The following is a 24025-nucleotide window of genomic DNA, read 5'->3' as shown; positions in this document are numbered from 1 at the left end:
TTTGTGGGTTAGATCATCTAGAGAGAACCTAGGACAGAATCATGGTGAACACTGACATTCAAGGAAAGGGAGACAAAGAGAAACCAAGAAAGAAGACTGAGTAGGAGTGGCTATTAGGGGGAAGAAGAAAAACAGGACAGTGAGAAGAGAGTTGCAAGAGGGAGAGGGGCCAATGGCGTCAAAGCCACAAAGACCTCTTCCTGCAGCTGCCTTGTGAAAACAGTATTCCAACACCGTCTCTAGTGAGTGTTACACTTAAATGACTACCGAATCCCTGGAGTAGCTGTCTTAAAGTACACAGAATTTTAAGACAAAACCGCTTGGCTGGAGCCTGTGAATTCATATTTTCTGAAAAGCTTCCCAGGTGATTCTGACATGCAGTGGGTTTGGGAATGATTAATTTAAACCACTTGCTTAATACAATGAGAGAAATTTATTTAAAAGCACAGGACAGAGACCTAAAAAATAAAAACCTAGGCAGAATGTCAGAATAATTTTGACAGCATACATTATAATCTTCCTTTGGAAGGAATAGGAGCAATTACCTAACTTTCCACAGTTAAACTGCATAATGATGCCATAAGAATAAAGTAATGCCCACAGTAGAGAATACATAGTTTCTAACTACTTAAAAACAAAAAAAGCTGGTGAATAACAGAGAGAGCTAGAATTAAATAATTTATTATAAAGAAATGTTTCTCCAAAATCTGTTTCATCAACATATAGAATGATATTTTAATGTATTCAGAATGGGAGTAGGAAAACTTTTTACATTACTATGAAAGACAAGAATGAGATTTAGGTAATAACTTGTAGTTCTGTGCCGTAAAGAAATCTGGTTTACAAAACAGGAATGCTGATTCAACAATACACCAGGATGGCCAGTTGGAACTAAGCTTTTCTTTCGTTGCTCCAAATAAAAGGAGGAAAAATGAAATGTGAAATATACTGACTTTACAAGTTTTCCAGATGTCAAAATTGGTCTGGTTGATTCATTAATCAAGACGTTTAAAAATTCAATTTTCTACTCCTAAGTAACCAAATGTAAATCGCTGATCAGCAATGAATGAAGTTACGGTAGAGCTCAAATTCCATCCAATTAGTTTTAAAGTGTATTATTTCGAGGAGCAAGTCCGTCTCCTGGCTGAGTCGACGAGATTTCCCTTCAAGGAACAAGTACATTTTTAACAGATTCGGGAACTCGACTTGCATAGTAGTCATAATTCCTCAGTGTGGCCAGGACGCCAGCTGAGTTCATGTGCTTCACTTCCTTGTTATACTGAAGGGCATTTCCATGGATATCGGTTAACTTGCCTATGGAAAAAATATCAATACAATGTCAATGGCCGATCGGATCATTATGTTTCTAGTTATTTCTAAGAGTTTCTTGCTTCCCTATATAATAATATCCATTGAATTCTGGATAAAGTAAGGAAGATAATGCATGACCACAAAGGTTAAGTATTAATTCACTTGCAATTTAAGACTACAGAGGAACTTGACTAGCTAAAGGCTAAATCATGATTTTTTCTCCCTGATTAAAATAATTTCACTTAGTATTTTCAATTTATACTTCTCAGTATCAACTAATTTCTCTTTTCCTGGAGTGATTACGTTTCCCATTGGTTATACTCCATCACCCACGATTCCCGGTTTCAAAAGTGTTTTCTTCATTCTACCATTTATTAGTAACACTTTATTTGGTAAGAGTTTAAGTGAAGTATGTTCATAAAACATAACTCTGTTATATTACAGTCTCATTTAACATTCTAATGAGAATGGATTGTGATGAATTTAACTTCATTGTCATGTAATATGCTGAGATATCGACACAATAATGTACCAGGAGAAATGATAAAATAAAAATCAAGTGTTTAAGAGTAGATGTGATCTGACGTCTATTTGAATTAGAAAAATCATCTTGCTATGTATATATCTGTAGTATTTTTGCAGGCAGATTAAAAAAATTCCAACTCTATGATCTTTAAGCGCTAGCACTGAGACATTTACCAATACAATATTGGCTCAAAAGAAACTAATGATGATGATGATGAATATTTTACTTTTCAAGAAAAAAAAACCCTAAAAGCATTAAAGCCGTAAATTAATAAGGGTTTAATTAAATGAACTGTGTGCAGATCAAGGTCCAAAAGAGAAACTGTAACTAAAGGAAAATGAATTCACTGAAAATCTACTTTCTCACCTATGAAATGCGAGGCTTAGATTGGATAACCTCTAACTTTCCTTCCATCTTTTATATCCTAAGAGTCTAGGTAAAGTAACATTACTGAAATATCATGTCCTAGCATAATACAAAAACTGTATAAAAACTGTAATTCCCCCAAATAAAATGGACTAACCTCCCACAGCATGTAAAATGACTTCTGGAGCACAGGTATCCCACTTCTTACATCCAGGACTTGCAAATACATAAGCAGAGGCTTTGCCTTCAATCAGCTGAATAATCTGTAAGGTTAAGAGAATAATTATCCCTCAACCATGAAGTAACTGAGGTACAAATAAAGAGAAACTGCTTGTTTCTATCAGTGTATTTCAATTCCTCTGTCAGACTTGGGTTAAAGCCTTTAGCAGGTGTAAATGAGTATTATGAAGAAATATATAGAATACATGCATAATAGTGTAGTCATCTGATGGGAAAAAAAGAAGTCAAATAAGCTACAAGGAGGATATCTGAATGGTCTCTATATTCTGAGTTAGTTAAAATAAGGTTTTCTTTTTTATGCTGTTTTTTTTTTCTTACAGTAAAAGCAATATATATTTGTTGTAGAAAAAATAAAGCTTTTTCATCTTGTAAAAATTTGACCATCATTATATAAAGGATACAGAAATATCAACCAGCACAATAATGTATAGGTTGTACTAAGTCCTAACAGATATGCTATGCTGACTAGTCTAACAAGCAGTTTCATAAGTCTCTGTTTTGGCATCGTATCTGCTGCTCTTTCTGCTACCAAAGTATGAATTTTAAAAGAGTCATCTTGGACTTCCCTGGCGGTCCAGTGGTTAAGACTGCGTGCTTCCACTATAGGGGGTGCGGGTTTGATCCCTGGTTGGGGAACCGAGATCCCACAAGCTGCACAGTGTGCCCAAAAATAAATAAATAAATAAAAATCAAATCAAATCAAATCAAATCAAACCAAACAGTCATCTTACTAATGCCTGTAATATTCATACAAAACTGAGGTCACTGAGGGACTTCCCTGGTGGTCCAGTGGTTAAGACTCCATGCTTCTACCGCAGGGGACGCGGGTTTGATCACTGGTCAGGGAACTACGATCCCGCATGCCATGTGGTGTAGCCAAAAAAAAAAAAATCTGAGGTCACCGATAGAAACCGCATGACTCTCAGCAGTAACTTGCTATCAGCCTTTCATTAGTTGCTTGACTTATTTTTTGGTTATACTATAAAGTAATTAGTGCTGTAAAATTCAGATTTCAAATATTGAGATGAAGAGGCCGGCCTGGGAGAATGAGGAGAGCCTCAGTGAACACAAGGTAACCAGCTATTCTTTTTAGGATTACTGTATTCAATGACACGTTAAAACCATTAACCCTTGCTGCAGACTTCTGAGTAAAAGCTTTCTCTTTCCTTTAAGAAATCTGTGTCAAGTCTTACTATGTGCCAAGAACTATGCCAGGTATATTTTTTGAGGGAAGAGGGACTGTGGCTTTCGTCAGATTCTCAAAGAGGTCCTTGATGCAGAGAAGTTAAGAACTGCCCAACAAGGTCTTTGCAAGGAGAAAAGGTGGGAGCTGTGTAGGGTGGGGACTTTGCTCCTACGGGGAATGGTACCTCCTTGGGAATAAAAGAGGTAATGGCATTTCGTAGTTACAAAAGTAGGGGCAAAGAGAAATCATATTTCAGTGACTATCAGGAATATATTTTTACTTTGAAATGTTTTACATTTTTTTTCAAAATACTGCTATTTTTAAACTTCCATTTTTCATCCTCTTATAAGTAAATGCTTTTAGAGGGAGATCACTTTGGAAGCTGCTGTAAAGGCTGGTTGAGGGATGCTGACAGGTTTCACCTAGGGCACTGGCGGTTGAGATGGATGAGACATTAGGGAAGAATTAAGAAGATCTATAGGTAGGATCAGATTGATAGGATGTGAGGCAGGAAGGAGGCTAGGATAGCTTTCAGATGTCTGGCTAGAACAGTTAGAAAAATGGCAGTGCCATTAAGCAGATAGGAAGTAGGGAGAGGAACACATCTGGGGGCAGGTAGAAAGAGGATGCGTTCCAACTGGGGATGCCGAATTTGAGATACCTGATGGATGTCATCATGATGACAACCAAGGGGCAATCAGATGAGAAGAGATCAGGGATGGAGATCAAATTGTATTCCAATTCACAATGTTCTCAGGGGGATGGGAGCCTAGGTGAATGAATGGGGTAAGTATCCAGAAAGGGGCAGGCAGGCCCATCCTGGAGTCTGTAGAAGAAAGGTCTGGGAAGTAATCCAAGAGGGTTCTTGAGAAAATAAGGACTGGCAAGAGGGCCGGGGTCTTATCCAGATGGCTTATCACTGAATTCTCTTAGATAAAAAAGACTTGAACCACAACATTTAAAAAAAATTCAGGGAACTCCCTGGTGGTCCAGTGGTTAGGACTCCGTGCTTCCACTGCAGGGGGCACAGGTTTGATCCCTGGTTGGGGAACTAAGATCCCACATGCCACGTGGTACGGCCAAAAAAAAAAAAAAATTCAAATGTTGCTGAAATGGCAAATTACAATCTTTAATCTCTTCTCCCAAACTCTTATTTCACATTTTGTAACAGCTCAGTATTTCTTTTAATGATTCAGTTGCATTTCAGGGTAGATGATGGATGGATTTTGGTACCTTATTTCCTGCTCCTCCCACTCGCAGCACATCATCAGGGTTCATAGCAGCAACGCAGTCCGTAACCAACTGGCTGTTATGGGACCGGGTAGTTGTGATAATGTGTTTCCCAGCAGGCACTTCTTTCAGCTGAAACCCAAAGGCACCTAAACCTAAAACTCCCCAGATTGTTCTCCCCAACACAGCATCTGGTCCTGCCTAAGTAAATGGGTGAAACAATGGCAAAGCTTGTCATCATCTGGAGAGAAAGGTTCGCCATAAATAGAACATTTAGTTATATTAGCAACATGATTTTTTAAAAATAAAAACATGATAATGTTATAAAGTACAAAAGCAGTATCATCGACAAAGAAATTTTCCTGAGAACATCAACTGATTATTCTCATTGTTGTTTTGGTTAATAATTGGGTTTCAGGGAGTTCCCTGGTGGCTTAGTGGTTAGGATTCTGGGCTTTCACTGCCGTGGCCTGGGTTCTATCCCTGGTCGTGGAACTGAGATCCCACAAGCCACACAGCACAGCCAAAAAAAATAATAATAATTGGGTTCCAAAGGTACGGAAAGGAACTTCTGGTTATTCCCTGGAGTCTTCAGGAAAGGCAACATCACATACTGATTCCTGTTCCTTTCAGAATTATCCAACAATCTCATTATTGTATTTGAAAATAGCTGTTTGCAAAAGGTACGTAAGTCCCCAGGAAATGAAACACCGTGTATTGATTACTTTTCATTGTCCAAGGAACAATAAGGATCACATTACTATGGGAATAGGTAATGGTGATAATATAATAATGCTGCTATAGAGACAAAGCGAGTGAATATGCCAATACTGAAGAGTGGCCATGTATAATGGGGTCAGGGTTAAAAGATTTTACTGACAATTGTGGTGGTAAAATGACAATGACAATGCAATCCCAGAATCTGTACTTTCCTTTGCAGCACTCAAAGAACTTTCAGCCACACTGTTATAACTATACACTTCATATAGAAAAACATAACCAGTATTTCATGGAAAGTAAACCTGATGCATAAAAGATTAACACAAAGTCTTCAAAATACTACTATATCAATAGAGTAGACATACAGACATATATTTTTACTTAATACTAAACATGTACCACGCACCACACTAAGTGCTTTGCATATATTATCTCATTTAATCCCCAGAACAATCCCATGGAATAGTATTATCATCGTTATTTTAAAGATGAGAAAAATGAGTTTTGGAATCATTTGGTAACCTGACCAAGGACTCTAGGAAGATCATAATCAAACTCAGGCTCATCTGTGTTCAAAGCCAGTATTTTTCGGGACCTCCCTGGTGGTCCAGTGGTTGAGACTCTGTACTTTTACTATAGGGGGCGTGGGTTCGATCCCTGGTCAGGGAACTGAGATCCCATATGCCACAGGACGCGGCCAAAAATAAATAAATAAAAATTTTTTAAAAAGCCAATGTTTGTCGTCACTAAACTAGTAGACTACCTCGGTTTACTTCTTTTTTTTTTTTTTTTCAGTGGGATGGGTGAGTGCTCGCTCTAGAGAAGGGTTCCTTTTATTTATTTATTTTTTGGCCACACCTTGTGGCATGTGGGATCTTAGCTCCCTGACCAGGGATCGAACCCATGCTCCCTGTAGCGGAAGCTTGGAGTCTTAACCACTGGACCACCAGGGAAGTCCCCCTCGGTTTACTTCTCAAAATGCTTTCACACACATCATCTTATTTACCTACAGCAGTACTCTGGGTGCTGTTATAGTGAAATATGCTTGGGCTGCAGGGTTGGATTCCCTGGGAAGCAGACTCTGAGATAGGTAGGGTGTTTATTAAGGACTGCCCTTGGGATCAACACCTGTGGAAGGGAGGGGAGTGGGCAGGGGGAGAAACCGAGCTGTGATGCAGACACGACCACAGCTTCAGCCAACCCCATGGGGAGCTCTGGAGCCAGAATGGCTCTTCAGAGTTGTACCAAACTGGGGAGAACACATCCCAAACTGGGATGAGATGCCAGGCCTTTACACCCCTCCAATCATCAGTCACTAGAAATGGACTGCCTTGGGAAGGGGCGTGTTCTTCACAGGTGAGGCAATCCCCGAAGAGGCTGAGAGCTGAAGGCTTTGTGCGGACAGCACTCCCAGCAAATGGGGCAACACAGGAACCAAAAAACAAGCATTGGGGGCTCAATGTATGTTCGAGTGCTTCCCCTCTTCCCTCTTGAGTTCACACTATAGGAGAGGCTGGAATCGGAAAAGTACAGATAGGCTGTGTGCTCGTTATGCTTCAGCTCAATTGCTGAGACTAATTTCATGTACTCAAGAAACCTATTTATTAATTCAGCTCTCCAGTTATTCTGAAAACGAAAGGAAAGCATACTAAATAGAGGACATGAGCATTCTGGTCCCTAAAAACTCAGATGACCTCTGTGAATGAATATGTCAGCAAAGAGGATGGGACCGTGGAATCTGGCGCCCGGATGAGGTAAATGCAATCCGAGGCAGCCGGCTAGCCTTCCTCTGTGCTCCTGATCTCTCAGCCTCTCTTGCTGACTCCCTCCTTCAGAGTTCCCACACCAACTGTCTGGGGGTGAAAAAGGCTAACATTTTCACCTTACTGATGAGTTCCGTAAGATTGCTAATGGTTAAGGAGCTACCTCCGATATACAGACAGACTGGGTTTCCCTGCACTATTCCATGCTCTTTCCTTTGGGTGCTTCCCAGCTTCAGTATCTGTGAGAAGCAGTAATAAAGTCTGAATTGTAAAAAGTCTTTTATCTGGCTCAAGAGAGCAATAGAGAGCAGTGGCTAAGAGCTTGGACTGCAGTTTAGATCCCAGATCTGCCATTGACCAACGAGGGCAGGTTACTTGTCTCAGTTTCCTCTTCTTTAAAACAAGGATAAAGGCTTCCTTAAAGGATTTTGGTGAGTATCAGGATGAGATAATGCATGTGACTCCCTCGAGTCTGTCAGTACGCAGTAAGCTCTTGATAAATGTTAGCTATGATGATAATGACTTTAAATTGGACATGCAGCCTTGAAAACTACCAACAAAGCTAAGCAACTTTTCTCCTTGTAACAAATTTTAAGGCATAAGCAAGAGAGAAGGAAGAGAGAAGAGAAAGAAAGTGTACAGAAGGGAATGTGGGGAAGGGACAGGTAACAAAGGAGAGAAGCAGAGCAGGAGAAAATGAGCTGGTACCTGGGATGGGCAGTGACTCCTGGGGTACCACAGGTTGCCCACCTCTTTTCTACCCACTAGTGCAGCCAAAAGCCTAGCTATTTTCCTCACCTTTGCTTCATTCCTGGGCTCCCTTAACTTTTGATTTTCATTGTTCTGTGGAAGATGAATACAATTTTTCTAATCTTAGAAAGAAGTGATGGAAATTGTTAACAACTCCTAAGCGCTTAGATCTTTTTTTGATAAAAGGTGCCACGCACTGCAATATTATCTGTGAATTAAATGCCCCTATTTCAAGTATCAGTTCTAGCTTGCTTTAAAGTTTACGTGATGACTGCAAACTTGTGTCTGCATATAATACTGTGTAAACATTCGTCATATTAAAAGAATTAATGGACTCTTAAGCAGCTCAATATGAGACTTTCCCAGTAATGAATGCGTAAATATTTTTGCTGAATAATCGTAAGATGCACATGCTTATAAATAAAAAGTTATAATCACGTAAATGATATTAAAAAAAACAAATTTATCTTAGAAATAGAGATTAATCCTGCTCTTCATTCAAATTGGAAATTCAGAAGTAATAGTCCCCACTCTGGTTACTTTGTTTCTGAAAAGTTCTATCAAGGTCACATTAATGTAAATACCTTAAGTATTTTATTGCAACGATTTCCTTTAACATTTAACGTGATCTAACAGTATATTCCTGATTTGGAATTACATTAGCCTCTTACTTCTAAGGAAGACAATTTCTTGGGAGTATAGGAGAAAGTCAAAGCAGATTAGAGAGACAAAATGAGAGAAAAGAGTACAAGAACATATTTAGTTAATGCTGACTATAATTTAGGCACTATGTAGTATTACCTGCAAAACAACATGGCTAGCCTCTTTTCTTGGTTGAAATGGTTCATTTCTTCAACGTGCTTCAAGCACCACCTGTAAATCAGGTGTCTCAATGACCAAGCTAACCAAGAGCCATATCAGTAATTCCCAAACTTTTGCTTATGATTTGAATCATAAGGCATACATTAAAAATCTGTGCAAATCATACAGTGTGTCTGTGTACAGTCACATACATACATACACATTCCTGGTATCAACACCCCCCAGAGGACCTGATTGAATACATCTGGGGTATGACCTGGGAATCCTTACTTTGAAAAGCTCCCCCAGATGATTGCATGTGCAACCAAGCTAGAAATCATTGGATCAGATAACATTAAGAATCATATAATACCATAATTATTTATCTAATAAAATATTTTGGTATCATTTATAGTAATACCTGGTAGTTGTAATATGGCTGGTTAATAACTCCTGCTATGGCTTTTCCTTCATAAGCAATTCCAATAAGAACTGTTACATTGTCAAGAAGACCTAAAAAGAAGAAATTCATATCAATTACATAACTTTCTCAGGTTATGACTCATCATCAGCACATCAATGGCTCCAAGTTATTTTTGCAATAAAGGTAAGGAATTTGCAATGATTCATCCATGATTAAACCTACTTCTGGCAAAATACACAAATTATGAGACTTGGCCAGGGACAGAAGTAGGGACTACGGCCACTTAATTGAATTGATACACATGGTCGCATTAGTAATAATCTGTAAACCAATCAAGTAAATCAGCCATAACTCCGCAGCCATCATCATTAGATTCCTCTGTGCCCCCCTCTACCACCATCTGACTCACCTCTGCCTGCTAGATCACTCTCGATTCCAGGATTACTCTCTAGATTTGCATTTCAAGCCTCTAAATTAAGATTTCTCACAGTGGGGCTGATGGACTAACAAGCAGCATTAGAATTAACTGGCTCAATTTTTTCAGTACAGATTCTCAAGACTCCTTTGCAGAGCTAGTGAATCAAAACCTCTGGAGGTTGGAGTTGAGAGCCGAACAAGCTGTTTAGGTGTTCTTACACTCACTAAAGATGCCTAGAGCTCCCCTATTTCTCAATGGATTACAGAGACGTTTTCACACGTACTACGGGATTCACTCATTGTAGATATGTCTCATCCAAGGACAGAGAGAGTTTTTTCTAGGAATTACGAGACAGTTTTCTTTTTTCAGCTGAGAACCAATATAAGAAAACCTACGTTGATCTTTCTCTCAAAAATAAGAATCTAAGCTTATGCTACGCTCCTAAAACCTACCACTCTGGCTCTGAGCCTGGCACTTCTCACTTTAATGTTGCCAACTTTATTTTAATTTGCTGCTTTCTAATTTTGCTCATCTTAGATAATTTCAGGAAGGAGAAATATTGCACTGTGTTTCAAAACCCATCTTTAGAGGTGAGGCTGTGAAGTGAGACAGCAGTTCTCAGAGGAAGCGAGTGAGGGATGGGCATGGGATGGTGGCAGAGCAAGGCGATAGAGTGACACTTTTCATCATTTTTCTACCCAATAAAGTTGGGGGTTCAGTATAGTCCCTTTGGTTACATCGGTTTAATGTTAGTTAGTTATTTTCATCTAGGGGACATTAAGATTGTGGGACTGGTGGAGTATGGGGGGGGTGGTATTTGAAGGAGATTAAATGTTTACAACTAAACATCATATATTAGTCCTACTGCTGTCAAATACAAATATAAAAGAGATACCAACCTTCAGTATATTCCTTGGTACCATCCAGAGGATCAACCCAGACCACAAGCTAAAAAAGAGGAAATGTCCAAATTGAGCATCTAAAATTTAAAAAATTGATTTAAATAGATAAACTAAAACTACCTTTGTTTTAATTTTTGAAACTATATTATGGGTGGCTTAAGCCAAGGTCATCAGTTTTGTAATAATTAAAAAATAATAGTAAAAAAATATTTTGTAATAAAATATTAACACAACATTGTAAATCAACTATACTTCAATAAAAATTTTTTTTAATATAAAATGGTTAACTGGTAAAAGTTTATTGTTACCTGAACACTAAACATGTGGCCATGAACATCCTGGGCTCTAGATGGTGATATAAAGAGAACTTGAAAGTGGCACCAAAACTGTTTTGTGTGGATGCTACTCATTTTTATATATAAATGTTGATTTAAGATAAATGATGACAGTCTGATTATCGTAAGGACACACGTGTATACGGCCAAGAAAAATGAATGGTTTATAAAACTGGCAGTAGCATAAAAAAGAAATCCCCTCTTCTTAGGACTTTTAATATGATTCAGGATACGAAGCCATTAACCACTAGATGCTTGATGTAAATTTGTGAGGGCATATTTCTGACGGGAGACACCACATCTTTCTTTTCTATACTCCATATCACAGAACAAAGTGCCTTACTCATAGTAAGTGCTCAACGAATGAGTGTTAAATAAATTAAAACTCAAAAATTAAAGAAGTTTGATAGTTATCTGAAGTCATAGATTTAATTTAAGCAACTATAAAAAGCAAGGGGGGGGCTTCCCTGGTGGTGCAGTGGTTGAGAATCTGCCTGCTAATGCAGAGGACACGGGTTCGAGCCCTGGTCTGGGAAGATCCCACATGCCACGGAGCGACTAGGCCCGTGAGCCACAATTGCTGAGCCTGTGCGTCTGGAGCCTGTGCTCCGCAACAAGAGAGGCCGCGATTGTGAGAGGCCCGCACACCGCGATGAAGAGCGGCCCCCGCTTGCCACAACTAGAGAAAGCCCTCGCACAGAAACGAAGACCCAACACAGCCATAAATAAATAAATAAAAATTTAAAAAAAAAAAAAAGTCAATTAAAAAAAAAAAAAAAAAAAGCAAGGGGGGTAATTTTTATGGCCTTCCAAAAATATAAGGTAGCAATCCATTTCATCTCCTTCCAGCTCCAATTACCAATGAAATGTTTTACTACCAAATTTACTAAATAACAAATTAGATTTTCTCCCTAAAAGTATTTTTTTTTTTGGCCGTGCCACGCGGCTTGCGGGATCTTAGTTCCCTGACCAGGGACTGAACCTACGTCCCAGCAGTGAAAGCGCCGAGTCCTAACCACTGGACTGCCAGGGAGTTCCCCCAAAAGTATTTTTAATAACAGTTTTAGAGTGAAGAGGAAATCAATAGGATGAGAAAATGAACTCGAAGTTAATAGGTCAGACATTCCGTATGGTTGCCAGGCACTTGTATGTTGGCTCTGAAAGATTTCAAGTTCCTGGTTTCCCTTGTTTTATAACTACCAAGTTTTCATCATGATGGCAAATTTTATTTCCTTTACTACGACAAAAACTGAAGATAAATAGAGAGTTAAGTAATAACATGGATCATACGTCTTCCTCTTTGATAGCAGTGTACTGTGATGGGCATGGTTGCTTCAGTATCTCCTCCCACTGACCATCTTCAATCAGCTCTTGATCCACGTCTTCAGGAGGCAGATCCTAAAGCAGAGAACACTGATGATGACCGAAGCTGTTTCCTGTTTACAGAATACCGTTTGTCTCAGCAACAAGAAGAAATGCAGTATCATAGTTTTCACTAGTCCCTCCTGTTTACCATTTCTATTTAGAGCTTTTAAAGCACACTGAGTAAAATTGCGAAAACAACCACATATGGCTCATCAAAGTTGATTACAAAGGATCCCAACTTCATTATGCTGAACAAGGATTAAAAAGAATTTTTAAGTAGTATACACTTATTTACACAAGTGACTCTGCCATCAGCTATGTCAAACTCTCAAATACATGAGATGTCAATTCCTTCACCTTCACAGCGTTAGTCTTTGAATAAGTATGCAAATAAGCCTTAATTAAAAAAAAAAAAACAGGAACAATAAAACCCATTTTATTCCAAAGTTCTAGAACTCTACCCATCTTATACTTTGTATGTTGAATGTCACAACAATAACCATATCATCTATGGTCAAGAACTGACACATCTGGCCTAGAAATAAAACAAAATATTAAAAGCAGATATTTTCTGAAAGTCCAAGAAACATGATAGTTATTTTTGTGTTAAAACACAAAAATATAATGCTTGAAATCATAAAAGTAGTGCATAAATCACTAAAGGGGCAATTACAAATCCATACAGTAAACAGGGATTAAAAAAAATATACGATAGTCTTACCTCTTCCCCTATAATTGTTAGTTTGGGGAATTTCCGTGCCAGAGAAGAGCATATGCTCATTTGAACTAATCGGTCCGCCTTGGTCTGCAGGTCTGTTGCACAGGTCTGCAACAAAGAATGCACATTTTAGCAGAACTAAGTATGAAATAAGTTGTTCTTTGATGCCTCATGCGTGATTATCTATATCCATTTAAATTACACTGTCTGTTTCAAGATTGATCGAGCTTACCATCATATGAGTCAATTTCTTGGCTTGGTTTTTCTCATGGGATTTATAGTGGCTAAAGTTTGGAAAGGAGCTTTTAAATTACTTAGAACATTTTCTCCCCCAGTTCACAAATTCCTTTTATAAGATCTCTACATTAATCTTTTGCTTAAGCAGGTTGACAGACAGGAAATTCACAATTTTCAAGGCAGTTAATAATAATAAATAACTCTTTAGTTATTTAAAAGGTATTTCTTATATGGATCCTTCTATAAACTCCACTCATTAATCCTAATTTTAATAATTCAAGAGGTCCTCAGAACGATTTGTTATTTCTTATTTCAAAATTTTTATTTCTAAACTATTAAAAAAATAAAAGTGAAGGGCAGTAATATTTACTACATAACTCACCTATGGCACTTAACTCAATCCATAACTCATATAGTCACACTTCTGAAAGACAGTGACCACTTCCTTGGTTAGCTTGCTTTCAGAGAATTAGGACATGTTGCAATTTATACATGCCTGTTTAGGTGGATTTACACATTATTTTATCTTAAATAGCAGATCTTTCACAATACTTCGTAACGAGATAAGGAATGACTACGAAAATCAAACTCTTTTCTGCCACAGTGAAGTCTGCTGGTTGTCTCGATGTAAAGAACAATTTTGCTAGAATGTAGTGCCACAAAGGCAGAGATCTTTGTTTTATTTTCTAAAGAACTGTGCCTGGCACACAGTAGGTGCTCTGTAAATATCTGTGGAATGAAACTACTTAAAAGAATTGTTGAAATTGAAGATTACTTACCTATCAATCAAGTTTAGAGACCACTGCTCCAGAGAAAAAAAGACACATTGATAGCCATTCAACTAACTCTACGAGGAAAGCTCTCCCAACTCTTCTCTAGGATAAGATATTTCCTGCTCTTTCTACCGACATAGTGCCAGATCTCACCATTCTAGATACTTTGTGTGACAAATCTGTTTTTGCCCTGTCTCTTTTAAAATGAGGTGTCAACAAGTGGATATAAAGTACTAGAAGTGTCTGACCAGTAGAGAGACAGTGAGGTTATTATCTTTCTTTCTAACTTGAACACTGTATTTCTATTAATCTTTAGCTATCAGCTACAAAGTGGTCCATCTAATATAATCACAAGAGAAAATCAATTTAAACAAAATAAATAATGCTAAGAGAAAAATATGCAAAGATATGATCCAAAATATTGGCGGTGGTGGCCTAATAGATGATTTTGTACTTTTTGCTATTTTTCTCCACTTCCTGTGTTTCATAACAGAGAAAACAATAAAAAAGAAAAGATAGTAAGATTAGTAGCCTTCTGAAAGTAGCTGTTTTACATTGTTGGCTTGTCATTGAGCATGTGTGTGATCAACTAAAACCTCTTTTTCACACAAATTTGAATCAGACTCCCCCCTTATTACTTGAACATTAATATAGGACTTTATTCCTATTGTAATATCTTGTTGAATTTGGCCCACCTTTCTCAGAGTTTGCAACTATTTTGAATACTTATTCTGTAATCCAATACAACAACTAGCCCTTCCAGCTTCATTTTATTGACATATTTGATAAGTATCCTTTCTACATCCTCCTCTTCCACAACACTTTTGAAAAGATGCATTCAACAAATTTTTTAAACTGTACGTAACTTAATGATTAAAGAGAAAAAGACAGTCAGGAGCAGAGTCCTACGATCTGTCACCAATGACCCTTTTCCAGCTTGAAAGTGAATCATGAATAAAATTATGGGGTAACATTGTTCACCTAGTTATGAGTACACCTAACAGTGGCTCAGGATGGGGGATGAGAAATATCATCTATATATTATAAATAGCTTGAATGCTTTTTGAAAATGGAAAATGAGGGACTATAACAAATTTTTTTTAAAGTTGATTCAAATCAATTTTGATTTCAAAATCAAGATACCCTACATCTATTTCCTATACTATTAAGCCCATAAATCTATCAAAAAAGGAAATGAGATTTATTTCACTAGTTCTTGTGATTTTTATTCTTAATTTTTAAAAGTAGTTATGTTGAATATCCTATAAGTAGTTCACAGGAACTTATTTCTAAGTTGTTTTTTACTTATATATAAGGTCCTTTTTTTTTATACAAATAGCCTTAAATAGATGCTTGACTAATCATAAAGGAGTGTCTTAACTACATCTCTATTTCAAATCATTAAAATGTTTATCATATCCTAAAATTTTCCCACTTGGGCAAAATTACAATACAATCTTCCTTAAAGATTATGACAAAAAGTCAATATGTGGAAACTTACACTTAAAATTTGTAATGTGAAATAATCATCAAATCTTGTGGAAGAAATTATATTTTAAACTAGAACACATGCATGGTGGGACTTCTTTTAAGAATCAACTACCACTATAAACTATCTTTCTGTTAATTTACCTAAGTTTTTAATGACCATACCGGAAAGAAAACCTTTGCTTTAGGTTTCTTTTCCATGCAGAGAAAACATTTTAAAGTTTTGAATATAGGGGATACTTATTTAAATGCCAGATGTTACCAAACATGTCAAGTTCACCAAGGACTGCACGGCTTTGCATGAAGTAGATTACTTCAGGATATGAAACTTGGTTCCAGCGCTCTGGAGCTAGACAGCGGTTAGAAGGCCCAGTCATATAAATAAAGGTTTTGGAGGTAGGAAGTCTGGAGTCCTCTGCAGAGCAGAAATGGAGCCCATTTGAACTAAGGGTCTTGCAACCTCCATAAGGGAGCCATTGACTATTTCAACTATTAAAGTCTGTCCAGATTATTATATCCTGTTAGCTAAACCTCAAGGGACAAAAACAGAGTTGGTATGAAATGAGACGAGACTTTCAGTACCTTCTCCACGATACCCAGGTCTCCTTCAGCGATAACATGCCTGACTATCGTCCCTGCCTTTTGAGCAATAGAATATGCTGAAGCCACCAACCGCATCAACACAGTGTGACTGGAAGCCATGATGTACCCTAAAGGAAAATCGAGAGAAATGTTATGTTACTTTCAAAGCCAACTGCTGGTTTCATTTACTTGAATTCAATTCAACACATTGGTATTGAGTGTTTACTTGGGACTGCTTCAATTACCTGTGTAGATTCTCTGATAAACATTTACTAAGAGAGACTTGGAAAAAGACTCCATTTCAGCCTTAGCTCTCCCAATAAATTCTATAGTATTCTTTCTCTCTGCAGATGGGACATTTTGAGGCATGGGGGTAACTGGCCCAGGACTATGGACACGTGAAGAAGTTTTATGTATGACGAGTGTAATGTGCAAAGGCTGTGGACGGTGCTTCAGGGGCTAAAAACTAAGGTATAATAGCTGCCCTTAAGGAGCTAATATTTTGGTGGGCTGCGGGTAAAATACTGTAACCTAATGTCTATAACATAAAACTGGTAAGTGCTGGCAGAGGTATGAAGAGCATAAGGGACGTATGTGTGTGTGGGAAGTAATTAAAAAGGGGAGGGACTCCACGTGATTACATTTCGTTTCTGAAACTCAATGAATATTCCTTTAGAGACTAAATAAAATTTAATCTGCTGGTTATTGACTACCATCCTCATCAGTAGCAAAATCAAGAGAAGAAGCAGCATAACCCCTGGACGGAAGACCAAGCATTTGGAAAAGTAATGAGTGTCAAGCAGCCCCTGGCCCAATAAAAAATGTGAAAAAAACAGTCTTTAGGATCAAGTATTTTCCTTTTTGAAAATACAAATTCAAATCCTGCAATTTTATTGACTGCTTTGATGCTGGGATACATCACCCAGATTCCCTCCGGGGTTGAAGGACTTACTTCCCCAGCTGCTGAGAGGGCTGCCAACAGATGGTCTTTGGCTGCCACCTTTCTTTAGGAATTCATCTGCTGAGAACAGTCATTTCACCTGAAACTGGTCAACAGGGGGGTGTAAAGGCCATTCCTCACTCCAGCTGGGCTGCCACCCCAATTCTGATGGGCCTTCCTAGCTTCCAAATTCCCAGTGGGGTGGGCTGAGCCTTAGCTGGGACTGAATCATGGTCCAACTGCCCTCATCCCCCATCCAGAGCCACTGTTAGGTGTACTCATAACTAGGTGAACAATGTTACCCCATAATTTTATTCATGATTCACTTTCAACCTGGAAAAGGGTCATTGGTGACAGATTGCAGGACTCTGCTCCTGACTGTCTTCTTCTCTTTAGCCATTAACTTAAATACAGTTTAAAACATTTGTTGAATGCATCTTTTCAAAAGTGTTGTGGAAGAGGAGGATGTAGAAAGGATACTTATCAAATATGTCAATAAAATGAAGCTGCAAGTCCTTAACTTCCTTATAGCAGTTCAGATTACATCCACTGTACTTCTTTCTCTACCAGTTTTACACCTTCTGGGCTGTAAACCACTGACTTTTGTAAGCATGTCTCTCTGAAAGCTTATTCAAAAACAGGGGTTAAAGGCACAGGCACTGAAGCCTACTTCCTGTGTTCAATTCCCAGCTCTGGCACACATTAGTTGTGTGACCTTGGGAAAGCCACTTAAATTCTCTGTGCCTCGATTGGTAAAATGGAGCTAGCAATAGTATTATAACATAGAGTCATGGTAATTATTAAATCAGTCTCTGGCACAAGGTAAGCACTCAGTAATGCTGGCTAACCATTATTACAATGATTATTCTCATTGCTGGCTATCCTGCAGGGACATTAGGGCAGCATTAAGGGCAAAAAAAATTCCTATAGCTTCTGCCACATTATTTGGACTCTGAGGATATAATATTACCAATATGACCCAGAATCACAGCACAGGTTCTTTTTCATAACGTTCTGGGCTTGAGGCTTGGAGTATGAAAAAAAGGTTGTACAACATTTAAGGCAATCAACCTAATATCCTATCATTTAAGGAATCTTTATAGCTGTCAACATGGCTAGTTCAGAAGGACAAAAACAATAGGAATCCAATGATCCATTTCTTCTCATAGCCTGGGAGAGGTATCTTGAATTCAATATAAAGGTGGTGAGCATATGAGGATTAGGTTCTTAAAATAAATGATGAAATGGGAACCCAGGGGGAGTGCAGTAGTATCTGAGTTGAGGAGATAGAGCTGGGTGTCTGCGGAGGCCAAGATGATAGGAGTGTGCAGGGCAGAGTACCAGAGAGACCTCTGGAGATCTGCTCATCAGTGCAAGCAGGTGAGGAAACTACCTGAAGCTGGGGCATGCACCTCCCGAAAGGAACAGTAGGTGTGATCTTCAGAGCTCACACGGCTTGGGAGTTCATGCGCCCACTAGCCAGTGGGAGACCTCATCATTCACAGGACACTGGTTAGAGTAACACACATTGCAGGTGGGAATGTAAGAGAGTGCAATTACTTTGGGAAACAGTTTGGCTGACCCAGCATTCCACTCCTAGCTACTTGCCAAGAGAAAAAAAAAAGTGTAAGTCCTCACAAAGACTTCCTCATGAATTTTGTTTGTTTGTTTGTTTGGTTGTTTTTTTTTTTTTTTGGCCACACAGCACAGCACATAGGATCTTGGTTCCCCGGCCAGGGATAGAGCCCGCGCCCTCTGCATTGGAGGCGCAGATTCTTGACCACTGGACCGCCAGGGAAGTCCCAAGACTTCTTCATGAATGTTTATAGCAGATTTATTTGTGACAGACAAAATCTGAAAACAACCCAAACGTCCCTCAACAGGTGAGTGGATAAACAAATTATATCAAATTATACACTTTAAATATTTACATTGATTGTATGATAATTATACCTCAATAAAGCTGCCAGAACCATAAAAAAAAAAAAGAAAGAAAAATAAATAAATAAATAAATGGTGAGTTCCCAATCAGAATACTAAGATAATTTATCTTTTGGAACTTGACTATAACAGAGCAAATTCTGACAAAAAGAGAAATGAGCATATATCAAAATATGATATAAAACTATAGTAATTAAAAGTTTAGTCCTGGGCAGAATTTGAGAGACAAATCAATGCAATCAAATAAATTGCAGAGATAGATCCAAATACACTAAAGGTGATAATTCACATCATGGAGGAAAGTTAATTGTGCAAAAAATGGTGGGGACAACTGCTAATCTTTTAAAAAAGTGTTGGAATTTTTTTGCCTTCTTTATATCAATGTATATTCCAGATCAATGCATGATTTTAAAAGTAAAGAATGAAACTATAAAAGTATGGGGATAAAACATGAGTGAAATGTTTTATAAATTTGGAAAAGCACTTTTAAACATGACTAAAACCAAGAATCCATTATATACTGATAAATCTGAAGGCATAAAAATTAAAATGTCTATATAGCCAAAATACCATAAACAAAGCAAACAGATGAGTGACAAAATGATAACAAAAATTTGTATCACATACTAGACAAATGTGCTAATTTTTGTTACATAAGGGGCTTACATATATCAATATGTAAAAGATGAATGATCCAACAGAAAAATGTGCAAATGACGCCAATAGGCAATACTTACTTAGAAAAATAAAAGCAAAGGCCATTAAATCGTGAAATGCTCAATTTCACTAATTATGAAAAAAATGCAATCTAAAACGATGAGAAATGATTGTTCATATGTAAGACTGGCATAGATAAGAAACTTTGCCCAGTGTTGGCTGGAGTGTGAGGGAAGATCCTCCTGAGCATTATTAGCGAGGATGTAAAGTGGTGAAACCGCTTTTTTGAAAATCTTATTAACAGTAAAATGTACACATCTTTTAAACTAGCAATTACATTTTCAGGGAATCTAAATAAATAAAGCAAGTCTACAACCAGAAAAGGCAGTAGGAAGAATGTCTGCTATTTTAACGAAATTTAATTTCAGGCGTAAGACAGTCTCTGAATTTGGATGCACTAAAGAATCCACCGTCTAAGTCTGCCTTGTTATTTCAACGACATATGGCCATAAAAAGACGCCGGGGCACGAAAATAACAGTACAGGTAAACAATCAAAATGCTGACACTCAAGAATCTAGGTCCGAAATCGGAATATCTGGAGAAGTACTCTGATTCGCGTAATTTTTTTTTTTAACATAAATCCTTTGAATCTCTTCATATCTGTGCAGAGGGGTGGAGTTAGGGGAACAATAAACAACTCAGATCTGCCTAAGGCCCTTGCGCTGCCCCGCAGGAGAGAAAATTACTTACAGTGACAAGACTGGCACCAAGTCAGACGAAAGAGACTTCAGGGGTAACCAAAACAGCGTGATCAAACAGGTCCCCCGCAGCGTCCAGTACAGCGCTTACCCTCCGGGGATAGGTCATCAGTGGATGCAGACTAAACCTACCTCAGCTACTGCGCATGCGGGAAGTTCGGCGCAGGCGCGGAACAGTAACTTTGCCACCGCCCGGTCTGACTTCAGACCTGCCGGAAAGCTCCGCTTGTCGGTGTTTTCTCCAAGCTTTCCATAGGCGCCAGTCCCCTGAAGTCAAACCGAAAGGTGTATTAAGTAATCATTCTGGTTTCAGGTGTCTTCCAATCCACTCTGTGCGCACAGTTTACTCTTAAGATGTTTGTCAGGTTAGTGATACCGCCCCGTGGCGGCAGGCGGCTACTTAACCTCGAAACCCTACGAGTCCGTGGACTGGCTTCAGGTGGTCCACGACGCCCCTACCTCTGTTCCCCCTAAGAAAACTTTATGCAGAAGTGTTTTACTAGCGTTTATTTTTTATTTTTTTAAGCATTTATCAGATTCCTGAAAGGGTCTGTGACCCTTTCATTCGGCTACTGATTAGTCCTGGGAGATTTTCTCTCTTCCTCGTCGGATGTACCATATTAATTATTTTTGTTTGTTTTTTTGAAGCACAGAAAAAAAAACCCAACAACCTAATTACGACTTTTATTGCACTGCCAAAAGTAAAAACAAACAAGCAAAAACAAAAATTTCCTGTTTATTCATTTTGGCTTTCACCATATATTTAAGGAGCACACTTCTTGTGTCTACCTGTATTTTTGTGTGCATGTGGGAGCCGACCTGCGGTGAGAACAGCAGAGCGAAGAGGCAATGGTCTTTTTTTTCAGTATTGAAAAGAAGGGCGCTGTGATTAAAATATAACAACATAAAATAAGATGACAGAGTTAATAGCAAACATATCAGTTATAACAACAAATGTAAATTGTTTAAACTCATCCATTTAAAGAGAAATTCTCTGATTAATTAGAAAGCCAAACCCACTGTTTCATCAGAGTAGAATTCAGGGTAAGAAAAATTATCAAAGGGAACAGGCGTTTTTTTTGTTAAAGGTATCCTTTATATTAATAAAACTACTTTGTTTTTAAACATTTTAAAATTAAATAACCCATCACTACATTCTCGTTGCTAAAAAACAATCGAAAAACCCCACAACAATCTGTCCAGGCCTTTTCTTTTTTCTCATTTTCCTAGTTTCATATGCTTTATTTTATTTTCACTTTAAAAAAAAATAAATTTATTTTTTATTTTTGGCTGCATTGGGTCTTCATTGCTGTGCATGGGCTTTCTCTAGTTGCGGAGAGCGGGCTTCTCATTGTGGTGGCTTCTCTCGTTGCCGAGCATGGGCTCTGGGCATGTGGGCTTCAGTAGTTGTGGCATGTGGGCTCAGAAGTTGTGGCACACGGGCTCAGTAGTTGTGGCACGCAGGCTCAGTAGTTGTGGTGCATGCATGGGCTTAGTTGCTTTGCGGCATGTGGGATCTTCCCAGGCCAGGGCTCGAACCCATGTCCCCTGCATTGGCAGGCGGATTCTCAACCACTGCGCCACCAGGGAAGCCCCATTTTTTTTATTGGGTAAAAGATTCATTAAGTTCTATAGTGCTTTACAATTATCAAAAATTTTGCACATGGTTTCGTATAATCCCATAATAACCCTTTTTTCCCCTACTCCTATACTGCCCCTTCCCCTTCCGCTCTCTCTGCTGGTAAGCACTAGTTTGCTGTCTATATGTGTGTCTGCTTCTTTTCTGTTTTATTCACTAGTTCATTGTATATTTTAGATTCCACACATAAGTGATATCATAACAGTATTTGTCTTTCTCTCTCTGACTTATTTCACTTAGCATAATGGCCTCTAAGTCCATTCATGTTGCTGCAAACGCAAAATTTCATTCTTTTTTATGGCCGAGAAGTATTCCGTTGTATATAGACATAACACATCTTATCTATTCATCTGTTGATGGACAGTTACGTTGCTTACATACCTTGACAATTTTGTAAATAATGCAGCTATGAACATTGGGGTGCATGTATCTTTTCCAGTTAGTGTTTTTGTTTTTTTCGCATACATACCCAGCATTGTTGGATCATATGGTTGTTTTGTTTTTAATTTTTGAGAAACCTCCATATTGTTTTCCACAGTGGCTGCACCAATTTACATTCCCATCAACAGTGTAGGAGGGTCCAGACCTTTTCTTAGAACTTCTGTCCCCAGATTGGAATTTTGCTTTATCTTTCCTGATAATGCAGAGCCATACTGCACCATCTGGTTTTGTAGGTTAGACAATTAGGAAAACTCTAAGAGCAGAATACTTACAAATTCTTTACAATGTTTTCCCCAATACTTTACAATTGTTTTAGCTTCATCTAATTCAACAGCAGTTCTTGTTTTTTAGAGACATGCCTTTACTAGATTCTTAAGAACATCAGCTTAGTTTTCATTAAAAAAAAAAAAAAAATTGGTTTGGGAATTCCCTGGTGGCCCAGTGGTTAGGATTTTGTGCTTCCAATACAGGGGGCATGGGTTCAATCCCTGGTCAGGGAATTAAGATCCTGCATGTGGCAGGGCCCAAAATTTAAAAAAAAAAATTGGTTTCGGGGAGAGGGTGGTTAGTGAACAATTTTCACTTGTGTGCTCTTCTGTAACTCCCAAAGTTTTGTAATTAGAAAGAAACAATAATTTCTATTAAAAAAAAAAAAACAACTCACCAGAGAGCGGTATCAAGAAATGGCTGCCATTACATGGAGTTCTAGTTTGAGAAGACTTTTACTTACACAATCTCATTTGATTTTCATAATAACTGAGTTGTCAGACCATTTATTTTATTGTTACAAATAAGTATAACAAAATTTACCATCTTAACCATCCATTGGTTTTTATAATTAAATTGTATAATTACACAGCGAGTACAACTGGCATGAATAAGTTCAAGGATAAACACAACTGACTGTGAGCCCAACAGGTGGGAAGGGAAGTGTGCGGGTGTCCTAGAGAGTAGCCTTCTGCTCTGATAGCTCAGTGTACCCTCAGTGCAGGTTTTAGGAGTAAACAGAGAGCACTGTTGCATTCAACACGTTATGTGGAGGTAGGTTGTACTCGCTAAAGCGCTGCTTCCCAGTAAGGTAGCCATTAGCCCCATGTAGTTGTTGAGCTCTTGGCAAGCTGCTAGTCCAAATGGAGATGTGCTGTATGTGTAAAACACATAGCACATTTCGAAGACTTAGCATGAAGAGAAAGAATGTGAAATATCATACGTATAATTAGCATGAAGAGAAAGAATGTGAAATATCATACTTATAATTTTTGCTAATTACCTGTTGAAGTGATAATATCTGGGTTATACTGGATTAAAGAAAATATACTTTTTAAAAAGGCAGGCCGGTGTGATTGAAATATGAGCCGGTCGCGCCTGTCCCAACTCCTCCGGCCCCTGGGAATCAGCCCCAATCCGGGGTGGTTATCGCGGGGACGCGGACGTGGCCCCGCCCCCTGCACCTCCCCCGCCCCCTTCCCTGCCCCTTCCCCGCCCCCTTCCCCGCCCCGCGCTTGCGCACTCC

The 24025-nt window shown here is 38.4% G+C and overlaps 1 protein-coding gene across 3 annotated transcripts; it reads right to left on the bottom strand.

The window, feature by feature from the left end:
- Positions 1–408: 408 nt before the first annotated feature.
- On the bottom strand, positions 409–20565 carry BPNT1 (3'(2'), 5'-bisphosphate nucleotidase 1). 3 transcript variants are annotated; one of them, XM_007172070.3, is made up of 10 exons: positions 20425–20565; positions 16136–16263; positions 13059–13163; positions 12263–12370; positions 10635–10683; positions 9315–9406; positions 8141–8185; positions 4863–5060; positions 2361–2466; positions 411–1314 (listed from the first exon to the last, which is right to left on the bottom strand). In XM_007172070.3, the coding sequence occupies exons 2-10, from the start codon at positions 16253–16255 to the stop codon at positions 1166–1168; spliced, it is 972 nt and encodes a 323-aa protein (XP_007172132.1). In that variant the 5' UTR covers positions 16256–16263; positions 20425–20565; the 3' UTR covers positions 411–1165. The 3 variants fall into 3 exon arrangements, with proteins under 3 accessions (XP_007172134.1, XP_007172132.1, XP_007172133.1); XM_007172072.3 differs by lacking the exon at positions 16136–16263 and having other exon boundaries at positions 409–1314; XM_007172071.2 differs by lacking the exon at positions 8141–8185 and having other exon boundaries at positions 412–1314.
- Positions 20566–24025: the final 3460 nt, after the last annotated feature.

This window comes from Balaenoptera acutorostrata, chromosome 1, assembly GCF_949987535.1.
Source record: "Balaenoptera acutorostrata chromosome 1, mBalAcu1.1, whole genome shotgun sequence".
Taxonomy (NCBI): Eukaryota; Metazoa; Chordata; class Mammalia; order Artiodactyla; family Balaenopteridae; genus Balaenoptera; species Balaenoptera acutorostrata.
Note: the sequence above shows the minus strand (reverse complement) of the source record. Positions and strands in the feature narration are given on the sequence as shown.

Bases quoted from the DNA above. Each gene is read 5' to 3' on its own strand.
- BPNT1 (XM_007172070.3), bottom strand. From the start codon at position 16,255: ATGGCTTCCAGTCACACTGTGTTGATGCGGTTGGTGGCTTCAGCATAT. The intron at 9,407-10,634 runs GTTGGTATCTCT...TCTTCTTTTTAG, and splicing joins TACCAAGGAATATACTGAAG to GTCTTCTTGACAATGTAACA. The intron at 5,061-8,140 runs GTGAGGAAAATA...CCATTTACTTAG, and splicing joins AGCCCAGGAATGAAGCAAAG to GCAGGACCAGATGCTGTGTT.